Raw genomic sequence first — 27704 nt, 5'->3', positions numbered from 1 at the left:
CCCATCCACAGGGCACAAGTGGTCACTGAATGGTTTGATGAGCATGAAAACGATGTAAACCATTTGCCATGGCCATCTCAGTCACCAGATCGCAACCCAATTGAACACTTACGGGAGATTCTGGAGCGTTGCCAGAGACAGGGGTTTCCACCACCATCAACAAAACACCAAGTTCTGGAAGAATGTGGAAGAATGGTGGAATGTGGAAGAATGGTGGAACGTGGAAGAATGGTGCCGCATCCCTCCAATAGAGTTCCAGGGACTTGTAGAATCTATTCCAGGGTGCATTGAAGCTGTTCTGGCTCGTGGTGGCCCATGTTGGTGTTTCCTTTATTTTGGAAGTTACCTGTAGTTTATTTCACGGTTGAGTGAGTTAATTCTGGGCGGAAAGAGGAAGCTGGATAAGTAGGCTGCTAGGGTAACTACGATGTTGCAACATTGTAACAACGGAGGAATTGGTGATTGAGTCCGGGTAAACAAAGCGGAAGACATTTTATAAATACTTTGATGACCTTGTAGTTGTTCTTGACTGCATTTACGTGGTGAACATTCAAAACGGTGAGTAGTTTGGAATTGTTATTGAAACATGGCAACATTTATGTGTTGCGTCTGCTGAGTGAGTGCTAGTAACGTTAGCAACAAGTAAAATAGTTTCGATGATAGCTAGAGCTCACCGAGGAATGCCAAGAATGTCGTTGACTTTGTATTAGGCTACTGTAGTTTCAAACCGTTTAACCAAAAGTACGTTTAACCAATAGTATGTTTGTCATTTTTATGTGAAAAAAATGATATGCGTATGTATTTCTCATGATGGGTTACTGTTACTTGATACCAGTGGCGGTCGGTGCCGTTTAAAATGAGGGAGGACCATTTTTACTTTTCATGAGCATGGCCTTATTTCTATTACAGCATGTTGGATGACTGTCATTCATATTCCATTCAGCCAGTTCAATGTAACATCGATAGGTTCAGGCTACTTACTATACGATTCTCTAATTTTCCCTATACCCATTATAAGGTTGCTACAACCTAGCCTATGAATGAAAGTTTACAAGGTAGGTGCACACAGGTGGAGAGAGAATTTTGAGGAGACTGACAGTGACGAATGGACAGACAGTGACACATTCAATAACGCCTTGCACACTCTTGCCTGCATGTAGCGATCTAGGGTGTAATCATTAGTCTAACAGTTGCAAACAAGAGTTTGTATTGGACAAATTCAGGTATGTTTATCTCCGTTCCATTTGCTTCCGTTTAAGAAATGCTTTTCAACCAAATCGGCGGAATGAATCAAGCATATTCACAGTTCACTTTTATAGCAGCCACATTGTATTCCTTCTCGCATCTATGCACTCCCCTCCTCTCACCTTTTCCCTTCGCTTTTGGACTTCAATGCACAACACAACAGCCTACATAGTCACCATATTAGCTAAAGTAATGTCATAGTCAACATAGCTAATAGAACTAACGCGTTATTAAACCCGCTACAATCATACAGTAAATTTACAGTAGTCATTAAGCAGTTTATCACTTTAAATTATTTTTATTTTAACCTTTATTTAACTAGGCAAGTCGGTTAAGAACAAATTCTTATTTACAATGACGGCCAAACCCGGACGACACTGGGCCAATTGTGCGCCGCCCAATCACGGCCGGTTGTGATACAGCCTGGAATCGAACCAGGGTGTCTGTAGTGACGCCTCTAGGGTGTCTGTAGTGACGCCCCTTTTCCCACAGTGCCTTAGACCGCTGCATCACTCGGGAGCCAACACAACACTTACACCGGCGGGCCCCGGAGGCAATAAATTAAGAAAACCAAAAGCATACTGTAGCAGGCTCAAGAGTGTAGAGTTTCCAAGTCACCAAGTTCAATAACCAAACACGTACAGGGAGCATAACAAGAATGCAAATGGATAATTTATTAGGGATATTTGCACACGGTGGGAAAAGGGGGGGATCCAGCAACCAGTTCACGACGGGTAATCTTACAGAGAATTCTCCCGCTTCTCACACTCCATAACACGCGTTTCCCTCTCGGCCCTCTCCCTCTTTGTGCAGCCCGTTTCTTCTTTTATCCCCAAGCTCTCAATGGCTTAATGATCCACTGGCTTGCCTCATTGGGACAAGAAGTCCATATAAGGCTCGGGGGTGGAGTCAGCGGGCTGCAAGATATCTTCCTTCAATCACCACTCCCCTGATCTCTCCCTGCCATCTGCCACAGTACCTTGACTTGGAAGAGTTCCAATGTTGTGTTGGATAGTCATAGCCAGCTAGCTAACATAGCATCCCTCTATTTGAGCAGGGTGTTTGAGTAGGTTAAACTTGCTAGCAGTAAAACTGAAAGTGAAAAAATATTATGAAATCTTTCTCTTGCTTCTCCTTCATTTTGGAATAAATTAATTTGTTCAAAACTGTTCAACTATTGTCTTTCTCTCTCTTTGAGTCAACTACTCACCACATGTTATGCACTGCAGTGCTAGCTAGCTGTAGTTTATGCTTTCAGTACTATATTAATTCTCTGATCCTTTGATTAAGTGGGCAACATGTCAGTTCATGCTGCAAGAGCTCTGATAGGTTGGAGAACATCCTCTGGAAGTTGTCATAATTACTGTTTAAGTGTATGGAAGGAGGTGAGAACCATGAGCCTCCTAGGTTTTGTATTGAAGTCAGTGTACCCAGAGGAGGACGGAAGCTTGCTGTCCTCCAGCTACACCATGGTGCTACCCTACAGAGTGCTGTTGAGGCTACTGTAGACCTTTTTTGCAAAACAGTGTGTTTTAAACTTATTTGGTGATGTGAATATATTTAGTATAGTTTTATTTGAAAAGGATCACTTTCTAAATGTTTTACAATTTGTATTTTTATGAAATTAACTGAAGAGCCTCAACTTCATACATTTTCTCCCCTCTCTTCTGCTCTCCTTTCAGTGGCAAACCAGTTAGTGTGTGTGTGCACCTTTTGTTACCATGCATGAGGATGAATGTCCAATCCAATGAGACCATGCTCTTTGAGGAAGAGGTGGACAAGACAAGTCGGGAGGTTGAAGAGGACAATGTGTCCAGAAAGATGGTTACTGTCAACTGGGACCAATGGGACAGGTTACTGCTGCCCTCTCCACTGGACTCTGGTGTGCACAGTCTGGACACAGTGTATGACAGAACCACCGTGATGATTGAGCAAGACCCTGTGGGTTCTACAACTGACAATAAAGAGGAAGAAGAGGACCTGATGATGTATCTAGACGAGGGATTTGAGACGGAGGACCGTGGAGGTCTGGAAGACCACTGGGAGGCCATGTCACAGGGGTACATCCACCACACCATCTCCCAGGACCAGATCCAGTTCACCATCAACCCTGGTTCCACACCCATGCCCCGGCACATCCAGGGGGCCACCATCACACTACACTCTGAGTGCCCAGATACCCACCACAGCGAGGTAAGCCTTTATATCCAAAGACCTGAAGACTTGTGTTAGCTCCTTGAGCTAATGCCAAGGCTTTGGCTCAGTGGGCTAACCCGTTTCAACCCCAGTTGGTCACATAAGCCAGTTTTTTAGATATTTTTTTATGGGGTAGATCAGCTTTAATATTGTAGATTGTGGCTTCTATCAATGCATCATTTCTAATCCCCCATATATATATATATATAATTGTTTTATTTTTTATTTTTTAAATATGTATATTATTTTAAATATATATTTATATATTTTCCTCCTTTATTATTTTCCCCTAACCCTACCACCCCTCCCCTAATTGGAGTAAACTAATGGACAACAATGCTTAGACTTCTACTTCCAGCTTATACATACTATATATATATATATATATATTACGGGAACAGTATATTTTACATTAGTTGTCTAGCATTTTGTTTTTAGTCCCAGCCTTCAGCTACCCTCAACCCCTTGCATCTATCCCTGAAGACTATCTAGTTGGAATCAAGCCAGGGTCTGTAGTGACATCTCTAGCACTGAGATGCAGTGCCTTAGACTGCTGCGCCACTCGGGAGGAGCGGTCTAAGACTTTAAAAATAGGTTCTATTTGACTCAACATTCCTTGACGTACACTAAGGCATTGTTGGCTGAATAGATGGATACAGTTCACTGCATGATTAGTGTAATTCACCAATACATTTCTTGTTAGTCCAACAAATATTTCTATCAGGTTGTAAATCACAGCTGGCCTGGTGCATTGTTTGCTGCCTCCATTCAGGATGCACTCTCAGTTTCAATGACTCAATATTTTGAACAAAAACAGAAGAATGTAACTCAAGGCTGGGAATGTCAATACGATCAAATTAGCAAGGACAATGATCCCAAGTCAGTCATAACATGGCTAATAGGCTAGCGTATCTATTAATGTAGCAAGCTAAAAACATGGAGGCGAACATTAGCTAGATAGCTAGCTGTTAGGAGGATGTCATGTAATGTCATTGGAGGAGTGGGTGAGTGACTGACTTTTTCCACTCATATCATTTTTTCGCTGGCTATACACAGCTAGAGATGCAGGTGTAATTTGGTTAGCAAGCAAGAACTTGAATGACTTATCCAGTTAGCACATCTCTTGCTTTTGCAAATTCACTCTGGCTAGCACTCTCATCTGGGTGATGAATTTACGAAGGCGCAACACCCGCTAGATATGAACGGTGTCAGTACACTGTAGGCAAAAAAAGTAATAGTTAGTCACGAACGCGCCTAACCAGCTCTGCTACGGCGAGTGAAATGGTCAGTGAGGTGCTCTCATTTATTTCTGGAAATAGCTATCTAGCAAGCTAGCCAACTTTAGCCAGTTAGCTTGGGTGCATACAGTACCAGTGAAAAGTTTGGACACACCTACTCATTCAAGGGTTTTTCTTTATTTTTACTATTTTCTACATTGTAGAATAATAGTGAAGACATCAACTATGAAACAACACATATGGAATCATGTAGTAACCAAAAAAGGGTTAAAAAATATATTTTAGATTTATCAAAGTAGCCACCCTTTGCCTTGATGACAGCTTTGCACACTCTTGGCATTCTCTCAAACAGCTTCACCTGGAATGCTTTTCCAACAGTCTTGAAGGAGTTCCCACATATGCTAAGCACTTGTTGGCTTCTTTTCCCTCACTCTGCAGTCCAACTCATCCCAAACCATCTCAATTGGGTTGAGGTCGGGTGATTGTGGAGGAGGTGTGTTGGGTCATTGTCCTGTTGAAAAACAAATGATAGTCCCACTAAGCGCAAACCAGATGGGATGGCGTATCGCTGCAGAATCCTGTGGTAGCCATGCTGGTTAAGTGTGCCTTGAATTCTAAATAAATTACAGACAGTGTCACCAGCAAAGCACCCCCACACCATCACACCTTCTCCTCCATGCTTCATGGTGGGAGCCACACATCTGGAGATCATCCGTTCACCTACTCTGCGTCTCACAAAAATCTGGCAGTTGGAACCAAAAATTTCAAATTTGGACTAATCAGACCAAAGGACAGATTTCCACCAGTCTAATGTCCATTGCTTGTGTTTCTTGGCCCAAGGAAGTCTCTTCTAGAGGTCGACCGATTATGATTTTTCAGCGCCGATACCGATTATTGGAGGACCAAAAAAGCCAATACCGATTAATCAGCGTTTTTTTTATATTTAATTATTATTATTTTTTTTGTAATAATGACAATTACAACAATACTGAATGAACACTTATTTTAACTTAATATAATACATCAATAAAATCAATTTAGCCTCAAATAAATAATGAAACATGTTCAATTTGGTTTAAATAATGCAAAAACAAAGTGTTGGAGAAGAAAGTAAAATTGCAATATGTGCCATGTAAAAAAGCTAACGTTTAATTTCCTTGCTCAGAACATGAGAACATATGAAAGCTGGTGGTTCCTTTTAACATGAGTCTTCAATATTCCCAGGTAAGAAGTTTTAGGTTGTAGTTATTATAGGAATTATAGGACTATTTCTCTCTATACGATTTGTATTTCATATACCTTTGACTGTTGGATGTTCTTATAGGCACTTTAGTATTGCCAGTGTAACAGTATAGCTTCCGTCCCTCTCCTCGCTCCTATCTGGGCTTGAACCAGGAACACATCGACAACAGCCACCCTCGAAGGATCATTACCCATGCAGAGCAAGGGGAACAACCACTCCAAGTCTCAGAGCGAGTGAGGTTAGCGCGCACCCGGCTAACTTGCTATCCATTTCACATCGGTTACACCAGCCTCATCTTGGGAGTTGATAGGCTTGAAGTCATAAACAGCGCAATGCATTGCGAAGGGCTGCTGGCAAAACACACGAAAGTGCTGTTTTGAATGAATGCTTACGAGCCTGCTGCTGCTTACCACCGCTCAGTCAGACTGCTCTATCAAATCATAGACTTAATTATAACATAATAACACACAGAAATACGAGCCTTAGGTCAATAATATGGTCGAATCCAGAAACTTTTTCCTGTCAGTGAAATACGGAACCGTTCCATATTTTATCTAACGGGTGGCATCCCTAAGTCTAAATATTCCTGTTACATTGCCCAACCTTCAATGTTATGTCATAATTACCTAAAATTCTGGCAAATTAGTTCGCAACGAGCCAGGCAGCCCAAACTGTTGCATATACCCTGACTCTGCGTGCAATGAACGCTAGAGATGTGACACAATTTCATGTTAGCAGGCAATATTAACTAAATATGCAGGTTTAAAAATATATACTTGTTTATTGATTTTAAAGAAAGGCATTGATGTTTATGGTTAGGTACATTGGTGCAACGACAGTGCTTTTTTCGCAAATGCGCTTGTTAAATCGACACCCGTTTGGCGAAGTAGGCTATGATTCAATGATAAATTAACAGGCACCGCATCGATTATATGCAACGCAGGACACGTTAGATAAACTAGTAATATCATCAACCATGTGTAGTGTCATGACGTTGCCCTCTGGGTTTTCTATGCACCATCCCCCGACCTCTATATTTCTGACACAAGGCTGTGTGAAGGCGGTCGTAAATTCCAAAGGAGAATGTCCTGCCTCATGGCCACAGTATAAAGAGACAGAGTGTTTTCATGGAGAACAAAGGATTCTTCCACCTCACAGAATTGGAGAACCGAACAAATTTATGTTCTGCAGAAGGTATAAAAGATCGGTGAAGAATCCAGCTACGAACTGGTCCGCTAGGTACAATTTTGTGAGGCTCATTAGATACAATATGGCCATATTACCATACTAAGGTTTATATACTAGCCTCAGCGATGAGACTTACATCTAATGGTTGTATAAAATGATTTAATAAGATTAAAGCTATTTGGAATATTTTGAGATGCTATGTACTGATGTTAATGTGAGAGAATTGTATTTCTGTACAAAGCTTAACTCAGTCATCGGCACGTCCCCAGGGACACAGACAGGACAAGGCGTCATGTGACAGCTTTTCTATGTTCAGTATAAAACCCCCACCCAGAATTTCTTTCTTTAGACCAGCTTACCTCAGAAGAGAGAGCCAAGGTTTGACCATGCATTCCTCGACTGAACTTTAACCATACCACGTGGTTAACCTGTTGGGGATAGGGGGCAGTATTTGCACGGCTGGATAAAAAACGTACCCGATTTAATCTGGTTACTACACCTGCCCAGTAACTAGAATATGCATATAATTATTGGCTTTGGATAGAAAACACCCTAAAGTTTCTAAAACTGTTTGAATGGTGTCTGTGAGTATAACAGAACTCCTATGGCAGGCCAAAACCTGAGAAGATTTCAAGCAGGAAGTGGCCTGTCTGAGAAGTAGTGTTTCATCTTGGCTCTTTTTATTGAAGACTCAGGATCTGTGCAATAACGTGACACTTCCTACGTCTTCCATAGGGTCTCAGAGCCCGGGAAAATGTTGAACGATATCGAGGCAGGCTCTGGCTGAAACACTTTATCGCTTTTGGCAAGTGGCCACTCAGAGTACTATGGGCTTAGGCGCGTGCCCGCTTCGACCGAATGGTTTCTTTTCCTTTGTCTGTTTATCTAAACGCAGATTCCCAGTCGGAATATTATCGCTTTTTTATGAGAAAAATGGCATAAAAATTGATTTTAAACAGCGGTTGACATGCTTCGAAGTACGGTAATGGAATATTTAGAATTCTTTTGTCACGAATTGCGCCATGCTCGTCACCCTTATTTAGCCTTTAGGATAGTGTCTAGAACGCACGAACAAAACGCCGCTGTTTGGATATAACGATGGATTATTTTGGACCAAACCAACATTTGTTATTGAAGTAGAAGTCCTGGGAGTGCATTCTGACGAAGACAACAAAGGTAAGAACATTTTTCTTATAGTAAATCTGACTTTGATGAGTGCTAAACCTGCTGGGTGTCTAAATAGCTAGCCCTGTGATGCCGGGCTATCTACTGAGAATATTGCAAAATGTGCTTTCACCGAAAAGCTATTTTAAAATCGGACATATCGAGTGCATAGAGGAGTTCTGTATCTATAATTCTTAAAATAATTGTTATGCTTTTTGTGAACGTTTATCGTGAGTAATTTTGTAAATTCACCGGCAGTGTTCGGTGGAAATGCTAGTCACATGCTAGTCACATGCTAATGTAAAAAGCTGTTTTTTGATATAAATATGAACTTGATTGAACAAAACATGCATGTATTGTATAACATAATGTCCTAGGGTTGTCATCTGATGAAGATCATCAAAGGTTAGTGCTACATTTAGCTGTGGTTTGGGTTTATGTGACATTATATGCTAGCTTGAAAAATGGGTGTCTGATTATTTCTGGCTGGGTAGTCTGCTGACATAATCTAATGTTTTGCTTTCATTGTAAAGCCTTTTTGAAATCGGACAGTGTGGTTAGATTAACGAGAGTCTTATCTTTAAAATGGTGTAAAATAGTCCTACCTAGCCCATAGAGGTTAAACTTTTAGACTATCGATACCGACAGAATAATAACAAGTCTTTGATATTAATTACTAGTCTGCAACTAGAAATCCGGTATCATTGAACGGGAAGACCGACGAAACATCCATTCTATAACGACATGAACGAATGTCGCTTTGAAAGAGCCATTCTAACCGAGGGAGAGAGAACGCGGACAAAAACTCTCCAACAGGACAAAAAAACTCTCCAACAAGGATCCCGACGACAGACTGAGCGTAAATATATATTGATTACAATTGTTCCCGAATGAGTGAGCGTTCATGTGCAAAGGATTAGCATATCAATTGTTAATATTTATCAACTCTGTTGTGCCTTCTCCGCTGCCCCCAACCCCCTTGTTTGTTTAACAAGCCGCCATGCCGGTTTAGCCCACTAGGGCACACTACTCTACCATTTCTTTGTAATGATAACTACTGTTTGTATGCTTTCTGTGAATTACTTAGTTTAGTAAATAAAGGATTTTAAGACAATTGATGTATGGATGACTTAGTGAAGACTGGGTTTGTGCAGATAACAACAATTTACGACGTTTGGAATGAGACTGGACACGAGGTAAAATACACCATTTAAACCAGAAGATAATCGGTCAGATACTATAATATAATATAATGTTATAATATAGGAAAGTTATATTAGGAAAATTTTAACTTTGTAATCTGAATATTTTCCTTGGTGCCCCGATCTCCTAGTTAATTACAGTTAAACGATTAATCAGTTTAATCGCGTAATAATAATTACAGGGAGTTATTTGATAAACATGTCTTCAGTTTAATGGTGCCCAAAGACACGACAGTAGTTAACCTCTCTAGGGTATGTGGGACGAAATCGTCCCACCTACTCAACAGCCAGTGGAATCCCGTGGCGCGATATTCAAATACCTTAGAAATGCTATTACTTCAATTTCTCAAACATATGACTATTTTACACCATTTTAAAGACAAGACTCTCGTTAATCTAGCCACACTGTCCGATTTCAAAAAGGCTTTACAACGAAAGCAAAACATTAGATTATGTCAGCAGAGTACCCAGCCAGAAATAATCAGACACCCATTTTTCAAGCTAGCATATAATGTCACATAAACCCAAACCACAGCTAAATGCAGCACTAACCTTTGATGATCTTCATCAGATGACACTCCTAGGACATTATGTTATACAATACATGCATGTTTTGTTCAATCAAGTTCATATTTATATCAAAAACCAGCTTTTTACATTAGCATGTGATGTTCAGAACTAGCATACCCACCGAAATCTTCCGGTGAATTTACTAAATTACTCATCATAAACGTTGACAAAATACATAAATTGTTTTAAGAATTATAGATACAGAACTCCTTTATGCAATGGCTATGTCAGATTTTAAAATAGCTTTTCGGCAAAAGCACATTTAGCAATATTCTGAGTATATAGCTCGGCCATCAAGGCTAGCTATTCAGACACCCGCCAACATCGGGGCTCACATGTTCTTCGTCAGAATGCACTCCCAGGACTTCTACTTCAACAACAAATGTTGTTTTGGTTCCAAATAATCCATATTTATGTCCAAATACCCCCGTTTTGTTTGTGCGTTCAGGTCACTATCCAAAGGGTAACGTGCGAGCGCATATTTACACAAAAAATTCAAAATGTTCCATTACAGTACTTAGAAGCATGTCAAACGCTGTTTAAAATAATTTTTTATGCTATTTTTCTCGTAAAATAGCGATAATATTCCAACCGGACAACGTTGTATTCATTCAAAGATGGAAAGAAAAAAATGGCCAAGTGTCGTGAACGCGCATCTCCAGTCTCTGAGTCCTCAGGCAGTCCACTGACAAACAGAGCTCCTATACTTTGCCCAGAGACAGCAGACACCCCAATCCACTTTCTGGCGGCTTTAGAGAGCCAATGGAAGCCTTAGAAAGTGTCACGTAACAGCACAGATACTGTAATTTCGATAGAGAGGCAACAAAAGGACCACAAATTGTCAGACAGGGCACTTCCTGCTTGGAATCTTCTCAGGGTTTTGCCTGCCATATGAGTTCTGTTATACTCACAGACACCATTCAAACAGTTTTAGAAACTGTAGAGTGTTTTATATCCAAATCTACTAATAATATGCATATTCTCATTTCTGGGCAAGAGTAGTAACCAGTTTAAATCGGGTACGTTTTTTATCCGGCCGTGAAAATACTGCCCCCTATCCCAAACAGGTTAAACAAAAATTGCACATAAGCCTGTTTTGATATCTGAGCATGTTCTGTATTTATTTGGACATGTTGTCCGGAAAACACACTCCTGGTATTCTGGTTGTGAGGAGGAGAGGCGCCATTGCTCATTCACATACACTGAGTATACCAAACATTGGCAACACCTTCCTAATATTGAGTTGAACCCCCCCCCCCCCCTTTGATGTTCTTTGGTTGGTGGACCATTCTTGATACACACAGGAAACTGTTGAGTGTGAAAAACCCAGCAGCGTTGCAGTTCTTGACACAAACCAGTGCGCCTGGCACCTGCCGTACTCTGTTCAAAGGCACTTACATTTTTTTGTCTTGCCTACTCACCCTCTGAATACCACAAATACACAATCAATGTCTCAAGGCTTAAAAATCAGGTGTTCTTAATGTCCCGGCCATTATGTCTTGAAGGATGTTGCAAGGCTATAGCTAGGCAGAGAGCCATTTGTAGTATTCTTTTAAATGACACCATGTTGAGAGTGTAGGCATCAACCCTTAGGGCAAACATTACATCGGGTTGGTCAGGCTCACACGTGATGTCATATGATGTGCATTCTCAATCTGTGAATAACAGACAGACCCTATTTGGCATATCACATATACACTCTATAAAAAAAATGTTCTTTGGCTGTCCTCATAGGAGAACCCTTTTTGGTTCCAGGTAAAATCATTTTGGGTTCTATGTAGATAGAATCCTCTGTGCAAAAGGGTTCTTCATGGAACCCAAAAGGGTTCTGCCAGGAACGAAAAAGGGTTTTTAAAAGGGTTCTCTTATGGGCACAGCCGAAGAACCATTTTAAGTTCTGAATAGCACCTTTTTTTCCCTAAGAGTGTAGAACATGGAAGGGAGTAAGATGTCATTAAGTCACATCACTGAGAAGATCGACCATGCTAGGTTAGCAGCAGCAGCACCATATTCTGTGAAGGCGACATGCCAACTGTTATGATGAAGTCAGTGAGTGAGGGGAAGAGACAGGAGAGGGGATTTGTTTGGGGCGGTGAAATTGGGCCAGCCCGGGAGGTAGCTCTGAAGCTTCTGTTTTCCCTCATCAGCCTCTCCCATCCAGAACCAATGAGTCATTATCTCAAGTTCTCTGCAGATGTCGAGATGAGAGGAATATTTCACTGCTCTCTATGCTCTACAGCCTCTTGGTTCTCTTTCTGTGAAGCTAATTAGGTCTCATTCATACATGTGCACTTCAATCTTCTCATATAAACCAATACAGCTAATTCATTTCCAGACTTGATGTAATGCTTGTCAAGTGTTACGTACCGGTAATTGCCATGAACACTTCCTACATGTTAAGCGTATGTTTATGTGGCGGTGTTCCATCTTTTCGCATAGTTTATATAACAACTCTTTGCCTGTCTGTTCTGCAGGTGAAGCGTTACCAGTGTCTATACGAGGACTGTACTCGTACCTACAGCACAGCAGGGAACCTGCGGACTCACCAGAAGAGACACAGAGGAGAGTACACATTTGTCTGTAACCAGTTGGGCTGTGACAAGGCTTTCCTCACCTCCTACAGTCTGAAGATCCACGTCCGCGTTCACACCAAGGAGAAGCCCTTCGAGTGTGATCAACAGGGCTGTGAGAAGGCCTACAACACACTGTACAGGTAAGTTAGACCAGTGTTTTCCTTCCAAGCCATTGAATAGGCAGAGTAGATACTCCAACCTAGCTGTCTTTCATCACCACATATGTTTTCTTAAGAGATTATTTCCAGGCCCACTGGCACCAAAATTGTCAACTGAAAGCAATCGTAGTCAAACGATATTAGGGGATAGTCTTCCTGCCATGGATCAAGACAAGTGTCACGTGATGATGTTTCATAAGTTCAGCACTCTCCTGACCCCCCCGAACTCAAAGTTAATGAACATATCCTAGTGGCCTTTGGTATGCTGACCCCAAGTAAAGCCACAGCTCTGTGACTATCTGTTGGTGTGCTGAACTGCAAACATCAGCCGTGTTAGATCCATCTGTTGTGATTGTGTTGATGTGCAGGCTAAAAGCCCACCAGAGACTGCACACAGGGAACACGTTTAACTGTGAGTCAGATGGATGCACCAAGTACTTCACCACCCTGAGTGACCTGAGGAAACACATCCGGACACACTCCAAGGAGAAGCCCTTCAGGTGAGCTCACAAGATTTCAGTGGGTTGAGTGAACAAATTAATGCATGTACGAATGCATAAATGGACACAAATAACCACATTTTGTGTTGTTTTCTCCCCAGGTGTGATAATCCTGGCTGTTACAAGACTTTCACCTCTAGTGACCATCTCCAAACACACTTCCTGGGACACACAGGTACAGGTGTGTATGACAGGAATTGTGGGGATACATAGCATGCTCCTTTAGCTCAAACCCTGTTTAATTTGAAATAAGACTAGGGAGAGTTGAAAACCGCTTGTCCAGAGATTCAGATACAACAATACGTTCCAGCACTTCTCTTTCCTCCCTGCTACACTTTATTGAGTATTCCTAATGGAGTATGGCTTCCTCTACTGTGTGTGTGTTGAAAACATCAGTTTATTTCAGCCCACTAGATAGGCCTTAGAACCGCTCACCTCCCCAGATTCTTATTGGCCCATTTATTCTCCTAACACCCAGTCATTGAATCCTAGTGAGCCTATTTATCCACATCCAGCAGAGTGCTGAGATCACACACACATAAGAGGATGGCTTCAATGTAGCAGATACATGCTATGGCATGGAATGTAGAGTAGAGACACTACCCATTGACAACCCTGACTGTGCATAATGACACACACACACAAAACAGTCCCAAAAGTCCAAACCCCATCAATCTGGTGCTTCAGCCAGGCTCAAGCAAATGCTCATGTATTTGTAGTAATTCAAATGCTATTTGAACCCAAGTCTGATTGCTGTTGTTGTGGTGGAGCTTGGTGGTGAAGCACACAGCTATTAATACTGCTGCTTCCTCTGGGGCCCTGGCTCTCTCACTCACACACACACACACACACAGATCAAATATACACACACATACATACTTGTATCTTCTCACACTCCATTCTGACTATAACACTGTCTGTCATTTGTCTTTCTAGCCTGTTCCTCTGATACCAGAGAACCCAACAAACTCTTCCTCTCCAAGGAGCTATGAGTATCAGATGGGGTCTCTTTAGTTAACTATTGCATGTGATCTGTGAATGCATGGAGACATCTGTAAACTCACATTGATATCAGAGGCTGAGGAAACAGTCAGCTGTTTAGTTGGCTTCCCACTGGAAGTTTCCATCTGTAAGATGCAGAACTGCTTGTCTGTGCGTGCCTGTTTCTCAGACAATGTTAGTGGCTTGAACCTCCTTGCCCTTTTCCCCCAAAAACACAGGCCTCAAGGCACTAAAAAGTCTACGTCACCATAGTCATGCTATTAATGTTCCTAGTCATTATGCATGGGCTTGTATATTGCTGACAGTATTTCTATATCCTCTCACCTTCAACCATGAGGCTAAGAGTTGTGGATGCAAATTACCTTTCTATCTCCAAGCTGGGACTATCTCAAATTATGGGGCTGTAAGCAACAAGGTCGGCTGCTGTATAAGAGAGACCAATAAAAGTAATGTGTGTGTGTTATTTCTCCTAGGCGAGCCACCCCTCCTTCAGGTGGACACAGATGGTGATAACTCCCTAAGCTCCTTCAACAGCCTGAGGGACAACATCAAAGGTCACGACCCTGGACCGTCAGCTGACATCACTGACAGCCACTCTCTCTCAGAGGTGAGTCCTCCCACCATGTGACTGAAAATGGCACTTAATGATGTTTTGACAATGACACATTTCATCTGTTTCTGTCTCATACAGTACCTTGCGAAAGTATTCACCCCCCTTGGCATTTTTCCTATTTTGTTGCCTTACAACTTGGAATTCAAATTGATTTTTTGGGGGGGTTGTATCATTTGATTTACACAACATGCCTACCACTTTGAAGATGCAAAATATTTTCTCTTGTGAAACAAACAAGAAATAAGACACAAATACTGAACTTGAGCGTGCATAACTATTCACCCCCCCAAAGTCAATACTTTGTATAGCCACCTTTTGCAGCAATTACAGCTGCAAGTCTCTTGGGGTGTGTCTCTGTAAGCTTGGCACATTTAGCCACTGGGATTTTTGCCCATTCTTCAAAGCTAAACTGCTCCAGCTCCTTCAAGTTGGATGGGTTCCGCTGGTGTACAGCAATCTTTGTCATACCACAGATTCTCAATTGGATTGAGGTTTGGGCTTTGACTAGGCCATTCCAAGGAATTTAAATGTTTCCCCTTAAACCACTCAAGTGTTGCTTTAGCAGTATGCTTAGGGTCATTATCCTGCTGGAAGGTGAACCTCTGTCCCAGTCTCAAATCTCTGGAAGACTGAAACAGGTTTCCCTCAAGAAGTTCCCTGTATTTAGCACCATCCATCATTCCTTCAATTCTGATCAGTTTCCCAGTCCCTGCTGATAAAAAAACAACTGCACAGACTGATGCTGCAACTACCATGCTTCACTGTGGGGATGGCATTCTCGGGGTGATGAGAGGTGTTGGGTTTGCGCCAGACATAGCGTTTCCTTGATGGCCAAAAAGCTAAATTTTAGTCTCATCTGACCAGAGTACCTTCTTCCATACGTTTGGGGAGTTTCCCACATGCCTTTTGGCGAACCACAAACATTTTTGCCTATTCTTTTCTTTAAGCAATGGCTTTTTTCTGGCCACTCTTCCGTAAAGCACAGCTCTGTGGAGTGTACGGCTTGAAGTGGTCCTATGGACAGATACTCCAATCTCTGCTGTGGAGCTTTGCAGCTCCTTCAGGGTTATCTTTGGTCTCTTTGTTGCCTCTATGATTAATGCCCTCCTTGCCTGGTCTGTGAGTTTTGGTGGGCGGCCTTGTCTTGGCAGGTTTGTTTTGGTGCCATATTCTTTACATTTTTTAATAATGGATTTATGTTCAAAGTTTCTGATATTTTTTTATAACCCAATCCTGATCTGTACTTCTCCACAACTTTGTCCCTTACCTGTTTGGAGAGCTCCTTGGTCTTCATGGTGCTGCTTGCTTGGTGGTGCGCCTTGCTTAGTGGTGTTGCAGACTCTGGGACCTTATAGAACAGGTGTATATATACTGAGATCATGTGACACTTAGATTGCACACAGGTGCAATCTATTTAACTAATTATGTGACTTCTGAAGGTAATTGGTTACACCAGATCTTATTTAGGGACTTCATAGCAAAGGGGGTGAATACATATGCACGTACCACTTTTCCGTTTTTAGAATTTTTTTAAACAAATAATTTGTTTCATTTCACTTCACCAATTTGGACTATTTTGTGTATATCCATTACATGAAATCCAAATAATAATCAATTTTAATTACAGGTTGTAATGCAACAAAATAGAAAAAACACCAAGGGGGATGAATGCTTTTGCAAGGCACTGTATGTGTCAAGTCTATTACTGATCCAATATCAATACAATCAATACATTTGCTCTATTTTTCTCCAGTTGAAATCTTTTCTCAACTTGCGGTTATCTCTAATCACCTCTTATAATCAATCAATAATCATGTTTTGAAACACAGGATTTGAATCCTCGTTCCCCATGTCTCAGTGATATGAGCCTGATTTCCACTGATTCTCAGCTCAGAGAAAATAATGTAAGTCATTTTGTACCTCTTTCTTTCCACATTTTCAATATCACACACTGAGTCTGAATAAATATATCACCATTCAATATGTCTTAAAGACATGTATACACTTAGCTATGCTATTGGCTATACAGACGCTATTAGAGACCACAGCCATGTCTCTGGGCTAACTATACATGTCAATGTTGTTCATACTGTATGGTAATGTTTATATAATATGGTAACTAAGACATGTACTGTACAGTGCCTTCGGAAAGTATTCAGACCCCTTGACTTTTCCCAGCCTTATTCTAAAATGGATGAAAGGATAAATAAAAAATCCCCATAATGACAAAGCAAAAACAGGTTGTTACAAATGTTTGCTAATTTATTACAAATAAAAAACGGAAATATTACATTTACATAAGTGTTCAGACCCTTTACTCAGTACTTTGTTGAAGCACCTTTGGCAGTGATTACAGCCTCGTGTCTTCTTGGGTATGACGCTACAAGCTTGACACACCTGTATTTGGGAGTTTCTCCCCTTCTTCTCTACAGATCCTCTCAAGCTCTGTCAGGTTGGATGTGGAGTGTCGCTGCACAGCTATTTTCAGGTCTCTCCTGAAAATGATGATAGATTGGGTGCAAGTCCGGGCTCTGGCTGGGCCACTCAAGGACATTGAGAGACTTGTCTCCAAGCCACTCCTGCATTGTCTTGGCTGTGTGCTTAGGGTCGTTGTCCTGGTGGAAGGTGAACCTTCGCCCCAGTCTGAGGTCCTGAGTGCTCTGGAGTAGGTTTTCATCAAGGATCTCTCTGTACTTTGCTCCGTCCATCTGTCCCTCGATCCTGACTAGTCTCCCAGTCCCTGCCACTGAAAAACATTTACATTTTACATTTTAGTCATTTAGCAGACGCTCTTATCCAGAGCGACTTACAGTAGTGAATGCATACATTTAATTTAATATTTTTTTTTTTCTGTGCTGGCCCCCCGTGGGAATCGAACCCACAACCCTGGCGTTGCAAACACCATGCTCTACCAACTGAGCTACAGGGAAGGTCTCTAACACAATCCCCTCTCCTGGTTCAGTCCAGGTCTCTAACACAATCCCCTCTCCTGGTTCAGTCCAGGTCTCTGTCTCTAACACAATCCCCTCTCCTGGTTCAGTCCAGGTCTCTAACACAATCCCCTCTCCTGGTTCAGTCCAGGTCTCTGTCTCTAACACAATCCCCTCTCCTGGTTCAGTCCAGGTCTCTGTCTCTAACACAATCCCCTCTCCTGGTTCAGTCCAGGTCTCTGTCTCTAACACAATCCCCTCTCCTGGTTCAGTCCAGGTCTCTGTCTCTAACACAATCCCCTCTCCTGGTTCAGTCCAGGTCCCTGTCTAACACAATCATCTCTCCTGGTTCAGTCCAGGTCCCTGTCTAACACAATCATCTCTCCTGGTTCAGTCCAGGTCCCTGTCTAACACAATCCCCTCTCCTGGTTCAGTCCAGGTCTCTAACACAATCCCCTCTCCTGGTTCAGTCCAGGTCTCTGTCTCTAACACAATCCCCTCTCCTGGTTCAGTCCAGGTCTCTGTCTCTAACACAATCCCCTCTCCTGGTTCAGTCCAGGTCCCTGTCTAACACAATCATCTCTCCTGGTTCAGTCCAGGTCCCTGTCTAACACAATCATCTCTCCTGGTTCAGTCCAGGTCCCTGTCTAACACAATCCCCTCTCCTGGTTCAGTCCAGGTCCCTGTCTAACACAATCATCTCTCCTGGTTCAGTCCAGGTCTCTAACACAATCCCCTCTCCTGGTTCAGTCCAGGTCTCTAACACAATCCCCTCTCCTGGTTCAGTCCAGGTCTCTGTCTCTAACACAATCCCCTCTCCTGGTTCAGTCCAGGTCTCTAACACAATCCCCTCTCCTGGTTCAGTCCAGGTCCCTGTCTCTAACACAATCCCCTCTCCTGGTTCAGTCCAGGTCTCTAACACAATCCCCTCTCCTGGTTCAGTCCAGGTCTCTGTCTCTAACACAATCCCCTCTCCTGGTTCAGTCCAGGTCTCTAACACAATCCCCTCTCCTGGTTCAGTCCAGGTCTCTGTCTCTAACACAATCCCCTCTCCTGGTTCAGTCCAGGTCTCTGTCTCTAACACAATCATCTCTCCTGGTTCAGTCCAGGTCTCTAACACAATCCCCTCTCCTGGTTCAGTCCAGGTCTCTAACACAATCATCTCTCCTGGTTCAGTCCAGGTCTCTAACACAATCCCCTCTCCTGGTTCAGTCCAGGTCTCTAACACAATCCCCTCTCCTGGTTCAGTCCAGGTCTCTAACACAATCATCTCTCCTGGTTCAGTCCAGGTCTCTAACACAATCCCCTCTCCTGGTTCAGTCCAGGTCTCTAACACAATCATCTCTCCTGGTTCAGTCCAGGTCTCTAACACAATCCCCTCTCCTGGTTCAGTCCAGGTCTCTAACACAATCCCCTCTCCTGGTTCAGTCCAGGTCTCTAACACAATCCCCTCTCCTGGTTCAGTCCAGGTCTCTAACACAATCCCCTCTCCTGGTTCAGTCCAGGTCTCTAACACAATCCCCTCTCCTGGTTCAGTCCAGGTCTCTGTCTCTAACACAATCCCCTCTCCTGGTTCAGTCCAGGTCTCTGTCTCTAACACAATCCCCTCTCCTGGTTCAGTCCAGGTCTCTGTCTCTAACACAATCCCCTCTCCTGGTTCAGTCCAGGTCTCTGTCTCTAACACAATCCCCTCTCCTGGTTCAGTCCAGGTCTCTGTCTCTAACACAATCATCTCTCCTGGTTCAGTCCAGGTCTCTAACACAATCATCTCTACTGGACTGGGGCTGCATGGTGCAGCGTTACCACATCACACGTTTCTAATTGACCCTCCTAGTTTAATAACACCTCGACCAAAGTTATTCATTTTCACTTTGTCCACCGTCTCTGTCCCAATTAGGTCCCCCGGCTCGACGGGGCAGCTAACCCGATTACCAGACATACTTATTAGTGGGGGGGAGAGCAAGCCTGGCTAAAAGAGTAGACAATCTACTGGGTGATTACCTGAATCCAGCTGCACATGGAGGAACCTCTCTCTTCCCTGTGATTTCCGTAGAGCACAGTTAACAGTTAAAAGTGTGTGATGGCCGTGACTGATTTCACAGAACAATTCCTGGCACTGCAAATCACCTGGCGATAGCCTGGCTACAGCCATTGGGCAATGTGCTAGCTCTAAACCTTCACTCAGTAGTGGTCTCATGACTTTTTCAAGATTTCTAAAATGTCAACACACTTCATCCTTGACATACTGGACCATTGATTGATATTGATGATGCATAATCCCAGACCTAGACGTTCCCTCCAAGTTGCACATGCCTGTTGAGACTGGTCAACTTGCCAGGGGTAAGTCGGTAGCCTTCCCAGGGAAGGATACAGCTTTGGTTTAAGGGGGAGCTAAGGAGGTCCGTGCTCCATGGAGGTTCACTGGGTGCCAGGGGCAATGTGGCATCACTCCCAGTCCCTGACTCCATTCTACAGTCCAGCTCAGCAACACTGAGTCAACGGCCCAAATTACATCCTATTCCCTATACAGTGCACCACTTTTAATTTAGCCCACAGGGCACTGGTCAAGAGTAGGGCACTATGTAGGGAATTGGGTGCCATTTGGGACACAGACTGGGTCTGAATTAGGGGATCTAGGGAAGACGATCGGGCCCCAATTAGATATAATTGCCCCAAGTCCATCACGGATTGAAGATCTAACCTAGAGGTTTCTCAGTTTCTCCTCCTTTTTACTGGAGTATTTATCGTCTCCTTGGGTGGATCAGAGATGTGGTTCAGACCCAGGCAGACTCTTCTGAGCGCGGTCAGACAGGGGAAATAAGGACCCCACACTGTAACAATAACTTATCTATGCAGTGATTTATGACAATTTATGGGTAATTGTACATTTCAAATACGTGTCAAAACACTGTATAGAAAGAAGCCCACCAACATGTATGAATATCCCCACAGCATGATGCTGCCACCACCATGCTTCACCGTAGGGATGGTGCCAGTTTTCCTCCAGATGTGACGCTTGGCATTCAGGCGAAAGAGTTCAATCTTGGTTTCATCAGACCAGAGAATCTTGTTTCTTTAGGTGCCTTTTGGCAAACTCCAATCGGGCTGTCATGTGCCTTTTACTGAGGAGTGGCTTCCGTCTGCCCACTCCACCATAAAGGCCTGATAGGTGGAGTGCTACAGAAATGGTTGTCCTTATGGAAGCTTGTCACATCTCCACAGAGGAACTCTGGAGCTTTGTCAGAGAGACCATCGGGTTCTTGGTCACCTCCCTGACCAAGACCCTTCTCTCCCGATTGCTCAGTTTGGCCTGGGCGGCCAGGTCTAGGAAGAGTCTTGGTGGTTCCAAACTGCTTCCATTTAATAATGATGGAGGCCACTGTTTTCTTGGGGACCTTCAATGCTGCAGACATGTGTTGGTACCCTTCCCCAGATCTGTGCCTCGACACAATCCTGTCTCGGAGCTCTACGGACAATTACTTCCACCTGATGGCTTGGGTTTTGCTCTTACATACACTGTCAACTGTGGGACCTTATAATGACAGGTAGATTGCCTTTACAAATCATGTCCAATCAATTGAATTTACCACAGGTGGATTCCAATCAAGTTGTAGAAACATCTCAAGGATGATCAATGGAGACTGCATGCACCTGAGCTGAATTATGAGTCTCGTAGCAAAGGTTCTGAATACTTACAGTACCAGTCAAACGTTTGGACACCTACTCATTCCAGTGTTTTTATTTGTACCTTTTTTGTACATTGTAGAATAATAGTGAAGACATCAAAACTATGAAATAACACACATGTAGTAACCAAAAAAGTGTTAAACAAATCAACATTTATTTTAGATTTGAGATTCTTCAAAGTAGCCACCCTTTGCCTTAATGACAGCTTTGCACACACTTGGCATTCTCTCAACCAGATTCATGAGGTAGTCACCTGGAAATCATTTCAATTAACATGTGGCCCTTGTTAAAAGTTAATTTGTGGAATTTCTTTCCTTCTTAATGTGTTTGAGCCAATCAGTTGTGTCGTGACAAGGTAGAGGTGGTATACAGAAGATAGCCCTATTTGGTAAAAGGCCTAGTCCATATTATGGCAAGAACAGCACAAATAAGCAAAGACATGAAGATAAGTCAATCTGGAAAATGTCAAACCTTTAAAGTTTCTTCAAGTGCAGTCGCAAAAACCATCAAGAGCTATGATGAAACTGGCTCTCATGAGGACCGCCACAGGAACGGAAGACCCAGAGGATAAGTTCATTAGAGTTAACTGCACCTGAGATAACAGCCCAAATAAATGCTTCACAGAGTTCAAATAACAGACACCATCTCAACATCAACTGTTCAGAGGAGACTTTATGGATCAGGATTTCATGGTCAAATTGCTGCTAAGAAGCCACTACTAAAGGACACCAATAATAATAAGAGACTTGCTTGGGCCAAGAAACACGAGTGGAAATCTATCCTTTGGTCTGATGAGCCCAAATCTGAGATTTTTGGTTCCAACTGCATGTCTTTGTGAGACGCAGAGTAGGTGAACGGATGATCTCCGCATGTGTGGTTCCCACCGTGCGGGTGCTTTGCTGGTGATACTGTCTGTGATTTATTTAGAATTCAAGTCACACTTATCCAGCATGGAATTCTGCAGCGATACGCCATCCCATCTAGTTTGCGCTTAGTGGGACTATCACTTGTTTTTCAACAGGACAATGACCTAAAACACCTCCAGGCTGTGTTAGGGCTATTTGACCAAAAAGGAGAGTGATGGAGTGCTGCCTCAGATGACCTGGCCTCCACAATCACCCAACCTCAACCCAATTGAGATGGTTTGGGATGAGTTGGACCGCAGAGTGAAGGAAAAGCAGCCAACAAGTGCTCAGCATATGTGGGAACTCCTTCAAGACTATTGGAAAAGCATTCCTCATGAAACTGGTTGAGAGAATGCTAAGAGTGTGCAAAGCTGTGATCAAGTCAAAGGGTGGCTACTTTGAAGAATATAAAATATATTATGATTTGTTTAACACTTTTTTGGTTACTACTTGATTCCATATGTGTTATTTCATAGCTTTGACTGCTTCACTATTATTCTACAATGTAGAAAATAGTGAAAATAAAGATAAACCCTTGAATGAGTAGGTGTGTCCAAACTGTTGATGGGTATTGCATGTAAATAAGATATTTCAGATTGCGATTTTTAAGGACTTTGCAAAAAAAAACGAAAAACATGTTTTCGCTTTGTCATTATGCGGTATTGTGGGTAGATTAATGAGGGAACAAATTAATTTAATACATTTTAGAAGAAGGCTGTAACGTAACAAAATGTGGAAAAAGTCAAGGTCTGAATACTTTCCGAATGCACTGTATATGTTTTGATCAAGGCAACTGTAGGCTGACTTTTCTAACGTTACTCTGCTGCTGTCTTGTCCCTGTGGCAGTCTGATGCCCTGGATCTGATGTTTGAGTTGCTGTTTCAAGACAAGCCCCAGACACAGGGTGAGTACTGTGCTATGTTGTGGTGAACACCACCAGTGCTTTGTCGTCTAAATGCCTTGTCTCCTGTTTAGCCCTTCAAACCCCTTATTTCCTCTCCCCTATTTTCTCCAGGTGTGTTGTCGTTGGCAGTGCCCTCATGTAGTTTGGAGAACCCATCTCCAACCGTGGTGCTCCCAGAAGCATCTCCCTGTTTTATCTCTACCTGTCCTGCCCAATCTGACTCTCTCCCTGGTGAACCCTGTCCTGTACCCCAGCCCGTCGCTGTCCTCACCCCTGGTGAACCCTGTCCAGTTCCTGTCGCTGTCTCTCCCATGATCAGTGAAATAACTAAACATGATGTGAATCCAGAACAGCTGTCCAACCAGAGCCTATTACAACAGCCAGCCGCATCCGTCTATTATCAACCTAGCTCCAATCAGAGCCTACTACCACAGCCAACCAGCCAGAGCCTACTTCCACAGCAGAACCTACGACTAGAGCCAACCACCACCCTCCATTCACAACCAGGCTCCACCCAGCGCCTCTTACTAGAGCCAACCACCACCCTCCATTCACAACCAGGCTCCACCCAGAGCCTCCTACTAGAGCCAACCACCACCCTCGATTCACAACCATGCTCCACCCAGAGCCTACTACTACAGCCAGCTGAGACGCCTTCCATCTATTCGCAACCAGGCCCATACCCTCCACCCCCCAGCTCCTCCATCCAGGCCCCACTAACACCCCTTTCCCTGGGGCACTTTGCTCCTCCTACTGTCCCAGCCCAGAGTACCCTCCAGCCCCTGACCTTGTCCACACAGAACCTCCAGTGGCTGTTTAACAGTGTCAATGACCAGAGGCAGCGGGACACACAGACACAGCTATTAGTAAGTCATCATTAACAAGTTACTAATACGTTATTATAATTATTACAAGTTAGGCCCGTTATAAGCTACACTACATGACCAAAAGTATGTGGACACCTGCTTGTCAAACATCTCATTCCAAATTCATGGGCATTAATATGGAGTTAGTCCACCATTTCCTGCTATAACAGCCTCCACTCTTCTGGGAAGGCTTTTTTTAATGAAACTATTCCTCTTTTTAGCCACGAGGCATTGATATTCTGTTAATCACATGTTGGAACATTGCTTCAGGGACTTGCTTCCATTCAGCCACGAGCATTAGTGAGGTCGGGCATTGATGTTGGGTGATTAGGCCTGGCTCGCAGTCGGCTTTCCTATTCATCCCAAAGGTGTTCGATGGGGTTGAGGTCAGGGCTCTGTGCAGACCAGTCAAGTTATTCCACACCGATCTCGACAACCCATTTCTGTATGGACTTCGCTTTGTGCACGGGCATTGTCATGCTGAAACAGGAAAGGGCCTTCCCCAAACTGTTGCCACAAAGTTGGAAGCACAGAATCATCTGGAATGTCATTGTATGCTGTAGTGTTAAGATTTATCTTCACTGGAACTAAGGGGCCTAGCCTGAATCATGAAAAACAGCCCCAGACCATTATTTCTCCTCCACCAAACTGTTGGCACTATGCATTGCGGCAGGTAGCGTTTTCCTGGCATCCGCCAATCCTAGATTAGTCCGTCGTACTGCCAGATGGTGAAGCATGATTCATCACTCCAGAGAACGCCTTTCCACTGCTCCAGAGTCCAATGGCGGCGAGCTTTACACCACGCCAGACGACGCTTGGCATTGCGCATGTTGATCTTAGGCTTGTGTGCGGCAGCTCGGCCACGGAAACCCATTTCACGAAGCTCCAGGCGAACAGTTCTTGTGCTGATGTTGCTTCCAGAGGCAGCTTGGAACTCTGTAGTGAGTGTTGCAACCGAGGACAGACGATTTTTCGCGCTACGCGTTTCAGCACTCGCCAGTCCCGTTCTGTGAGCTTGTGTGGCCTACCACACAACGGGTGTGGCTGAAATAGCCGAATCCACTAATTTGAAGGGGTGTCCACATACTATATATATAAATAGTGTATTATAACAGCTAATACATTTAGGTTTGCTAGCAGATGTTGGTCTAATAATATCACATTCCTTCATGTTTTTATAGGCACATTTTTTATGAATTGATATTTTTGTTGTCAGTATTGTCGGTATTTATTGGTGTCATTATTCTAGATGATTTATTGAAACCTGGAGTGCAGTAAAGCCAGCTAATTAGAATATGGAGAGGGTTGTCCAATCACTGGCCTTTTCATTAGGATATGGAGAGTCCCAGTCCAATCACTGGCCTGCTGGATCTCATCCAGTCCAGCTGTTCATTGACCATCACTTGTTTTAATGAAACTATTCCTCTTTTTAGCCACGAGGCATTGATATTCTGTTAATCATATGCTGAACATGCTGTCTTCTCTTGTCCTGTTGTATTTCAGCAACAACACAGTGGCTCGACACTAGAGAAGCTCTATTTCACCACAGCAATACCTATGGGAGGGAACACAGGTCATTTACTGAGATTCATCCTTTACTTCGTTATATTTACCGATATTAATCTCTGATGTATTTAGGTGTGCTTTTTACACTAGTATTCTACATTTTGATAATTTCAATGATTTTGACCGCTAAACATTATCAGTTGCAGAGCTGTAGATATTGTAATGCTAGCTACAAGACCGTATCTGTGAGGTTGTTGCACTGTACAATATTTATGGATGTATGACTGTTTAAAACCGTTATTTGACGTGCCCTCGGTCTTGTTGTGTTCTAGGGACAGCTCTGCAACAGCTAGGCCTGCGTCTGCCTGTCATCGTCATCAGACAGGGAGAGTCATGCCAGTGTCGGTGCCCCTGCAGAGACGGCAGCACAGCATCAGACACAGAGAAACAGACATTGGCATGTCAACCTACTGGTGAACCCTCTGGTGCCCAGGTCAAGCAGCCCCAGGACCTATCAACCCAGGACCCTCCACCCCAGCCCCCTCAGCCCCAGGACCCTCCACCCCAGCCCCCTCAGCCCCAGGACCCACCACCCCAGCCCCCTCAGCCCCAGGACCCACCACCCCAGCCCCCTCAGCCCCAGGACCCACCACCCCAGCCCCCTCCACCACAGCAGCCTCAACCGCCACCTCCACCTGTACCTCCTTGATGAAAATTCAAGTCAACCTTTTGATACTGAAGAAACTGTTCCTGTTACTTATCCACCTGAGACATCTTTATATGCACTGTACTGTGTACTTAACTCTTTCTGTTGTTAATACCTAGTTCAGGATCATGTCTCCCTACCCTGTCCCCATAACCTTAACCAACAGTAACCCCATACTAGTTGCTGAGGGTAGAAAGCAATCAAATGCTACATTTCAGTGTAGATCAGGTCGATGCAGGTTATCTACAGTGTTTTATTTTGATTTATGTAATGTCTGGTAGCGTTTAATTATGAGTTGGGCTAGAACACTGGCTGGCCGCTGAGTGTAGTGTGGAAAACATTTGACTCAAGCACAAATCCTCTGTAGCAATATTCCACTTTACATCTAGTCCCGCTGGAAACATTAAGGGTGACATTTATTTTTGATGGCGCAGAAAGAAAAAACGCTGCACGGGGAATATCACTCCCCATGCAGTACTTGGCATTGCAGTTTTTGTCAAATGTGTGTGAAATGCTAAATGTTCTGGGATGGTGTGTGTCATGTATCCGTTCCATTTCATTATGAACCTACAAATGATCTGGAGATGTTGTAAATGCTGCTATAACAATACAGTGTATATAGACACGAGCAAACTAACCTGTCAAAGAACAAATTGAGTTTTTCTTGAATGTTCACAATATAACCGTTTTTAACATTTCATTTTCTATGTAATGTCATCTGTTTATTTACTTACTGCCATTTTGATCAGAGGGACAGGTTAGCTGAGGTGACTGCATCGGGCTCCGAAGAGTTTATTATACATTTTTTCAGAACAAAAAATCCCTTTGATTTTGCCTCTTTGGATCTTGTTCTGCATTTTTGAACTAGCTTAATGGCTTCCTGTTTTTAAGTGCTTTGGTTTGGAACTCTGACTGGCAGAATTCCCTTGACGATGTTGCCCTGGCCAACCCTGCTGACTTTAGATGCATTTCCTTTATCTCTCTGTTGTGCTGTTCTTTTTTCTGTTGTGACTTTCTGTCACTGGCAATTAGGTTGAACAATGTTTTCAAATGACCTCAATATTCTAAAGCTGTTACTGAGTTAACAGAGGGAAACATAATTTTTCGGGTTGGAGGTTTTTCCTCTCCTGCTTCTGCTTAGCTAGCCTGGTGGACGCATGCAGTATGATCAAGGATGAACAAGCTCTCTATGGATGACGCTAACCTAGAATCCAAACTGATATGGTCCATTTCATCAGTGTGGAATGAAGAATATCAGTTTTGAGTCCAGACAAAGATGATACTGGACTCAAAGAAAGTCAATGATTT

The 27704-nt window shown here is 43.2% G+C and overlaps 1 protein-coding gene across 3 annotated transcripts; it reads left to right on the top strand.

The window, feature by feature from the left end:
• Positions 1-282: 282 nt before the first annotated feature.
• Positions 283-27096, top strand: LOC106570280 (metal regulatory transcription factor 1). Of its 3 annotated transcripts, none has more exons than XM_045694788.2 (11): positions 283-558; positions 2928-3438; positions 12521-12759; positions 13146-13277; positions 13379-13452; positions 14753-14886; positions 16722-16796; positions 23261-23318; positions 23430-24184; positions 25688-25757; positions 26023-27096. In XM_045694788.2, the coding sequence occupies exons 2-11, from the start codon at positions 2971-2973 to the stop codon at positions 26397-26399; spliced, it is 2382 nt and encodes a 793-aa protein (XP_045550744.2). In that variant the 5' UTR covers positions 283-558; positions 2928-2970; the 3' UTR covers positions 26400-27096. The 3 variants fall into 3 exon arrangements, with proteins under 3 accessions (XP_045550744.2, XP_045550745.2, XP_045550743.2); XM_045694787.2 differs by having other exon boundaries at positions 287-558; positions 13379-13458; XM_045694789.2 differs by lacking the exon at positions 16722-16796 and having other exon boundaries at positions 284-558; positions 13379-13458.
• The last annotated feature ends 608 nt before the right edge of the window (positions 27097-27704 follow it).

This window comes from Salmo salar, chromosome 14, assembly GCF_965601325.2.
Source record: "Salmo salar chromosome 14, fSalSal1, whole genome shotgun sequence".
Taxonomy (NCBI): domain Eukaryota; kingdom Metazoa; phylum Chordata; class Actinopteri; order Salmoniformes; family Salmonidae; genus Salmo; species Salmo salar.
The sequence above is the reverse complement of the archived record's forward strand: the minus strand, read 5'-3'. Positions and strand labels throughout refer to the sequence as shown.

Coding starts and splice junctions, on each gene's coding strand:
- LOC106570280 (XM_045694787.2), top strand. CDS start 2,971: ATGAGGATGAATGTCCAATCCAATGAGACCATGCTCTTTGAGGAAGAG. Junction 16,797..23,260: donor CTCAGCTCAGAGAAAATAAT/GTAAGTCATTTT, acceptor TCCCTGTGGCAG/TCTGATGCCCTGGATCTGAT. Junction 25,758..26,022: donor ACCTATGGGAGGGAACACAG/GTCATTTACTGA, acceptor GTTGTGTTCTAG/GGACAGCTCTGCAACAGCTA.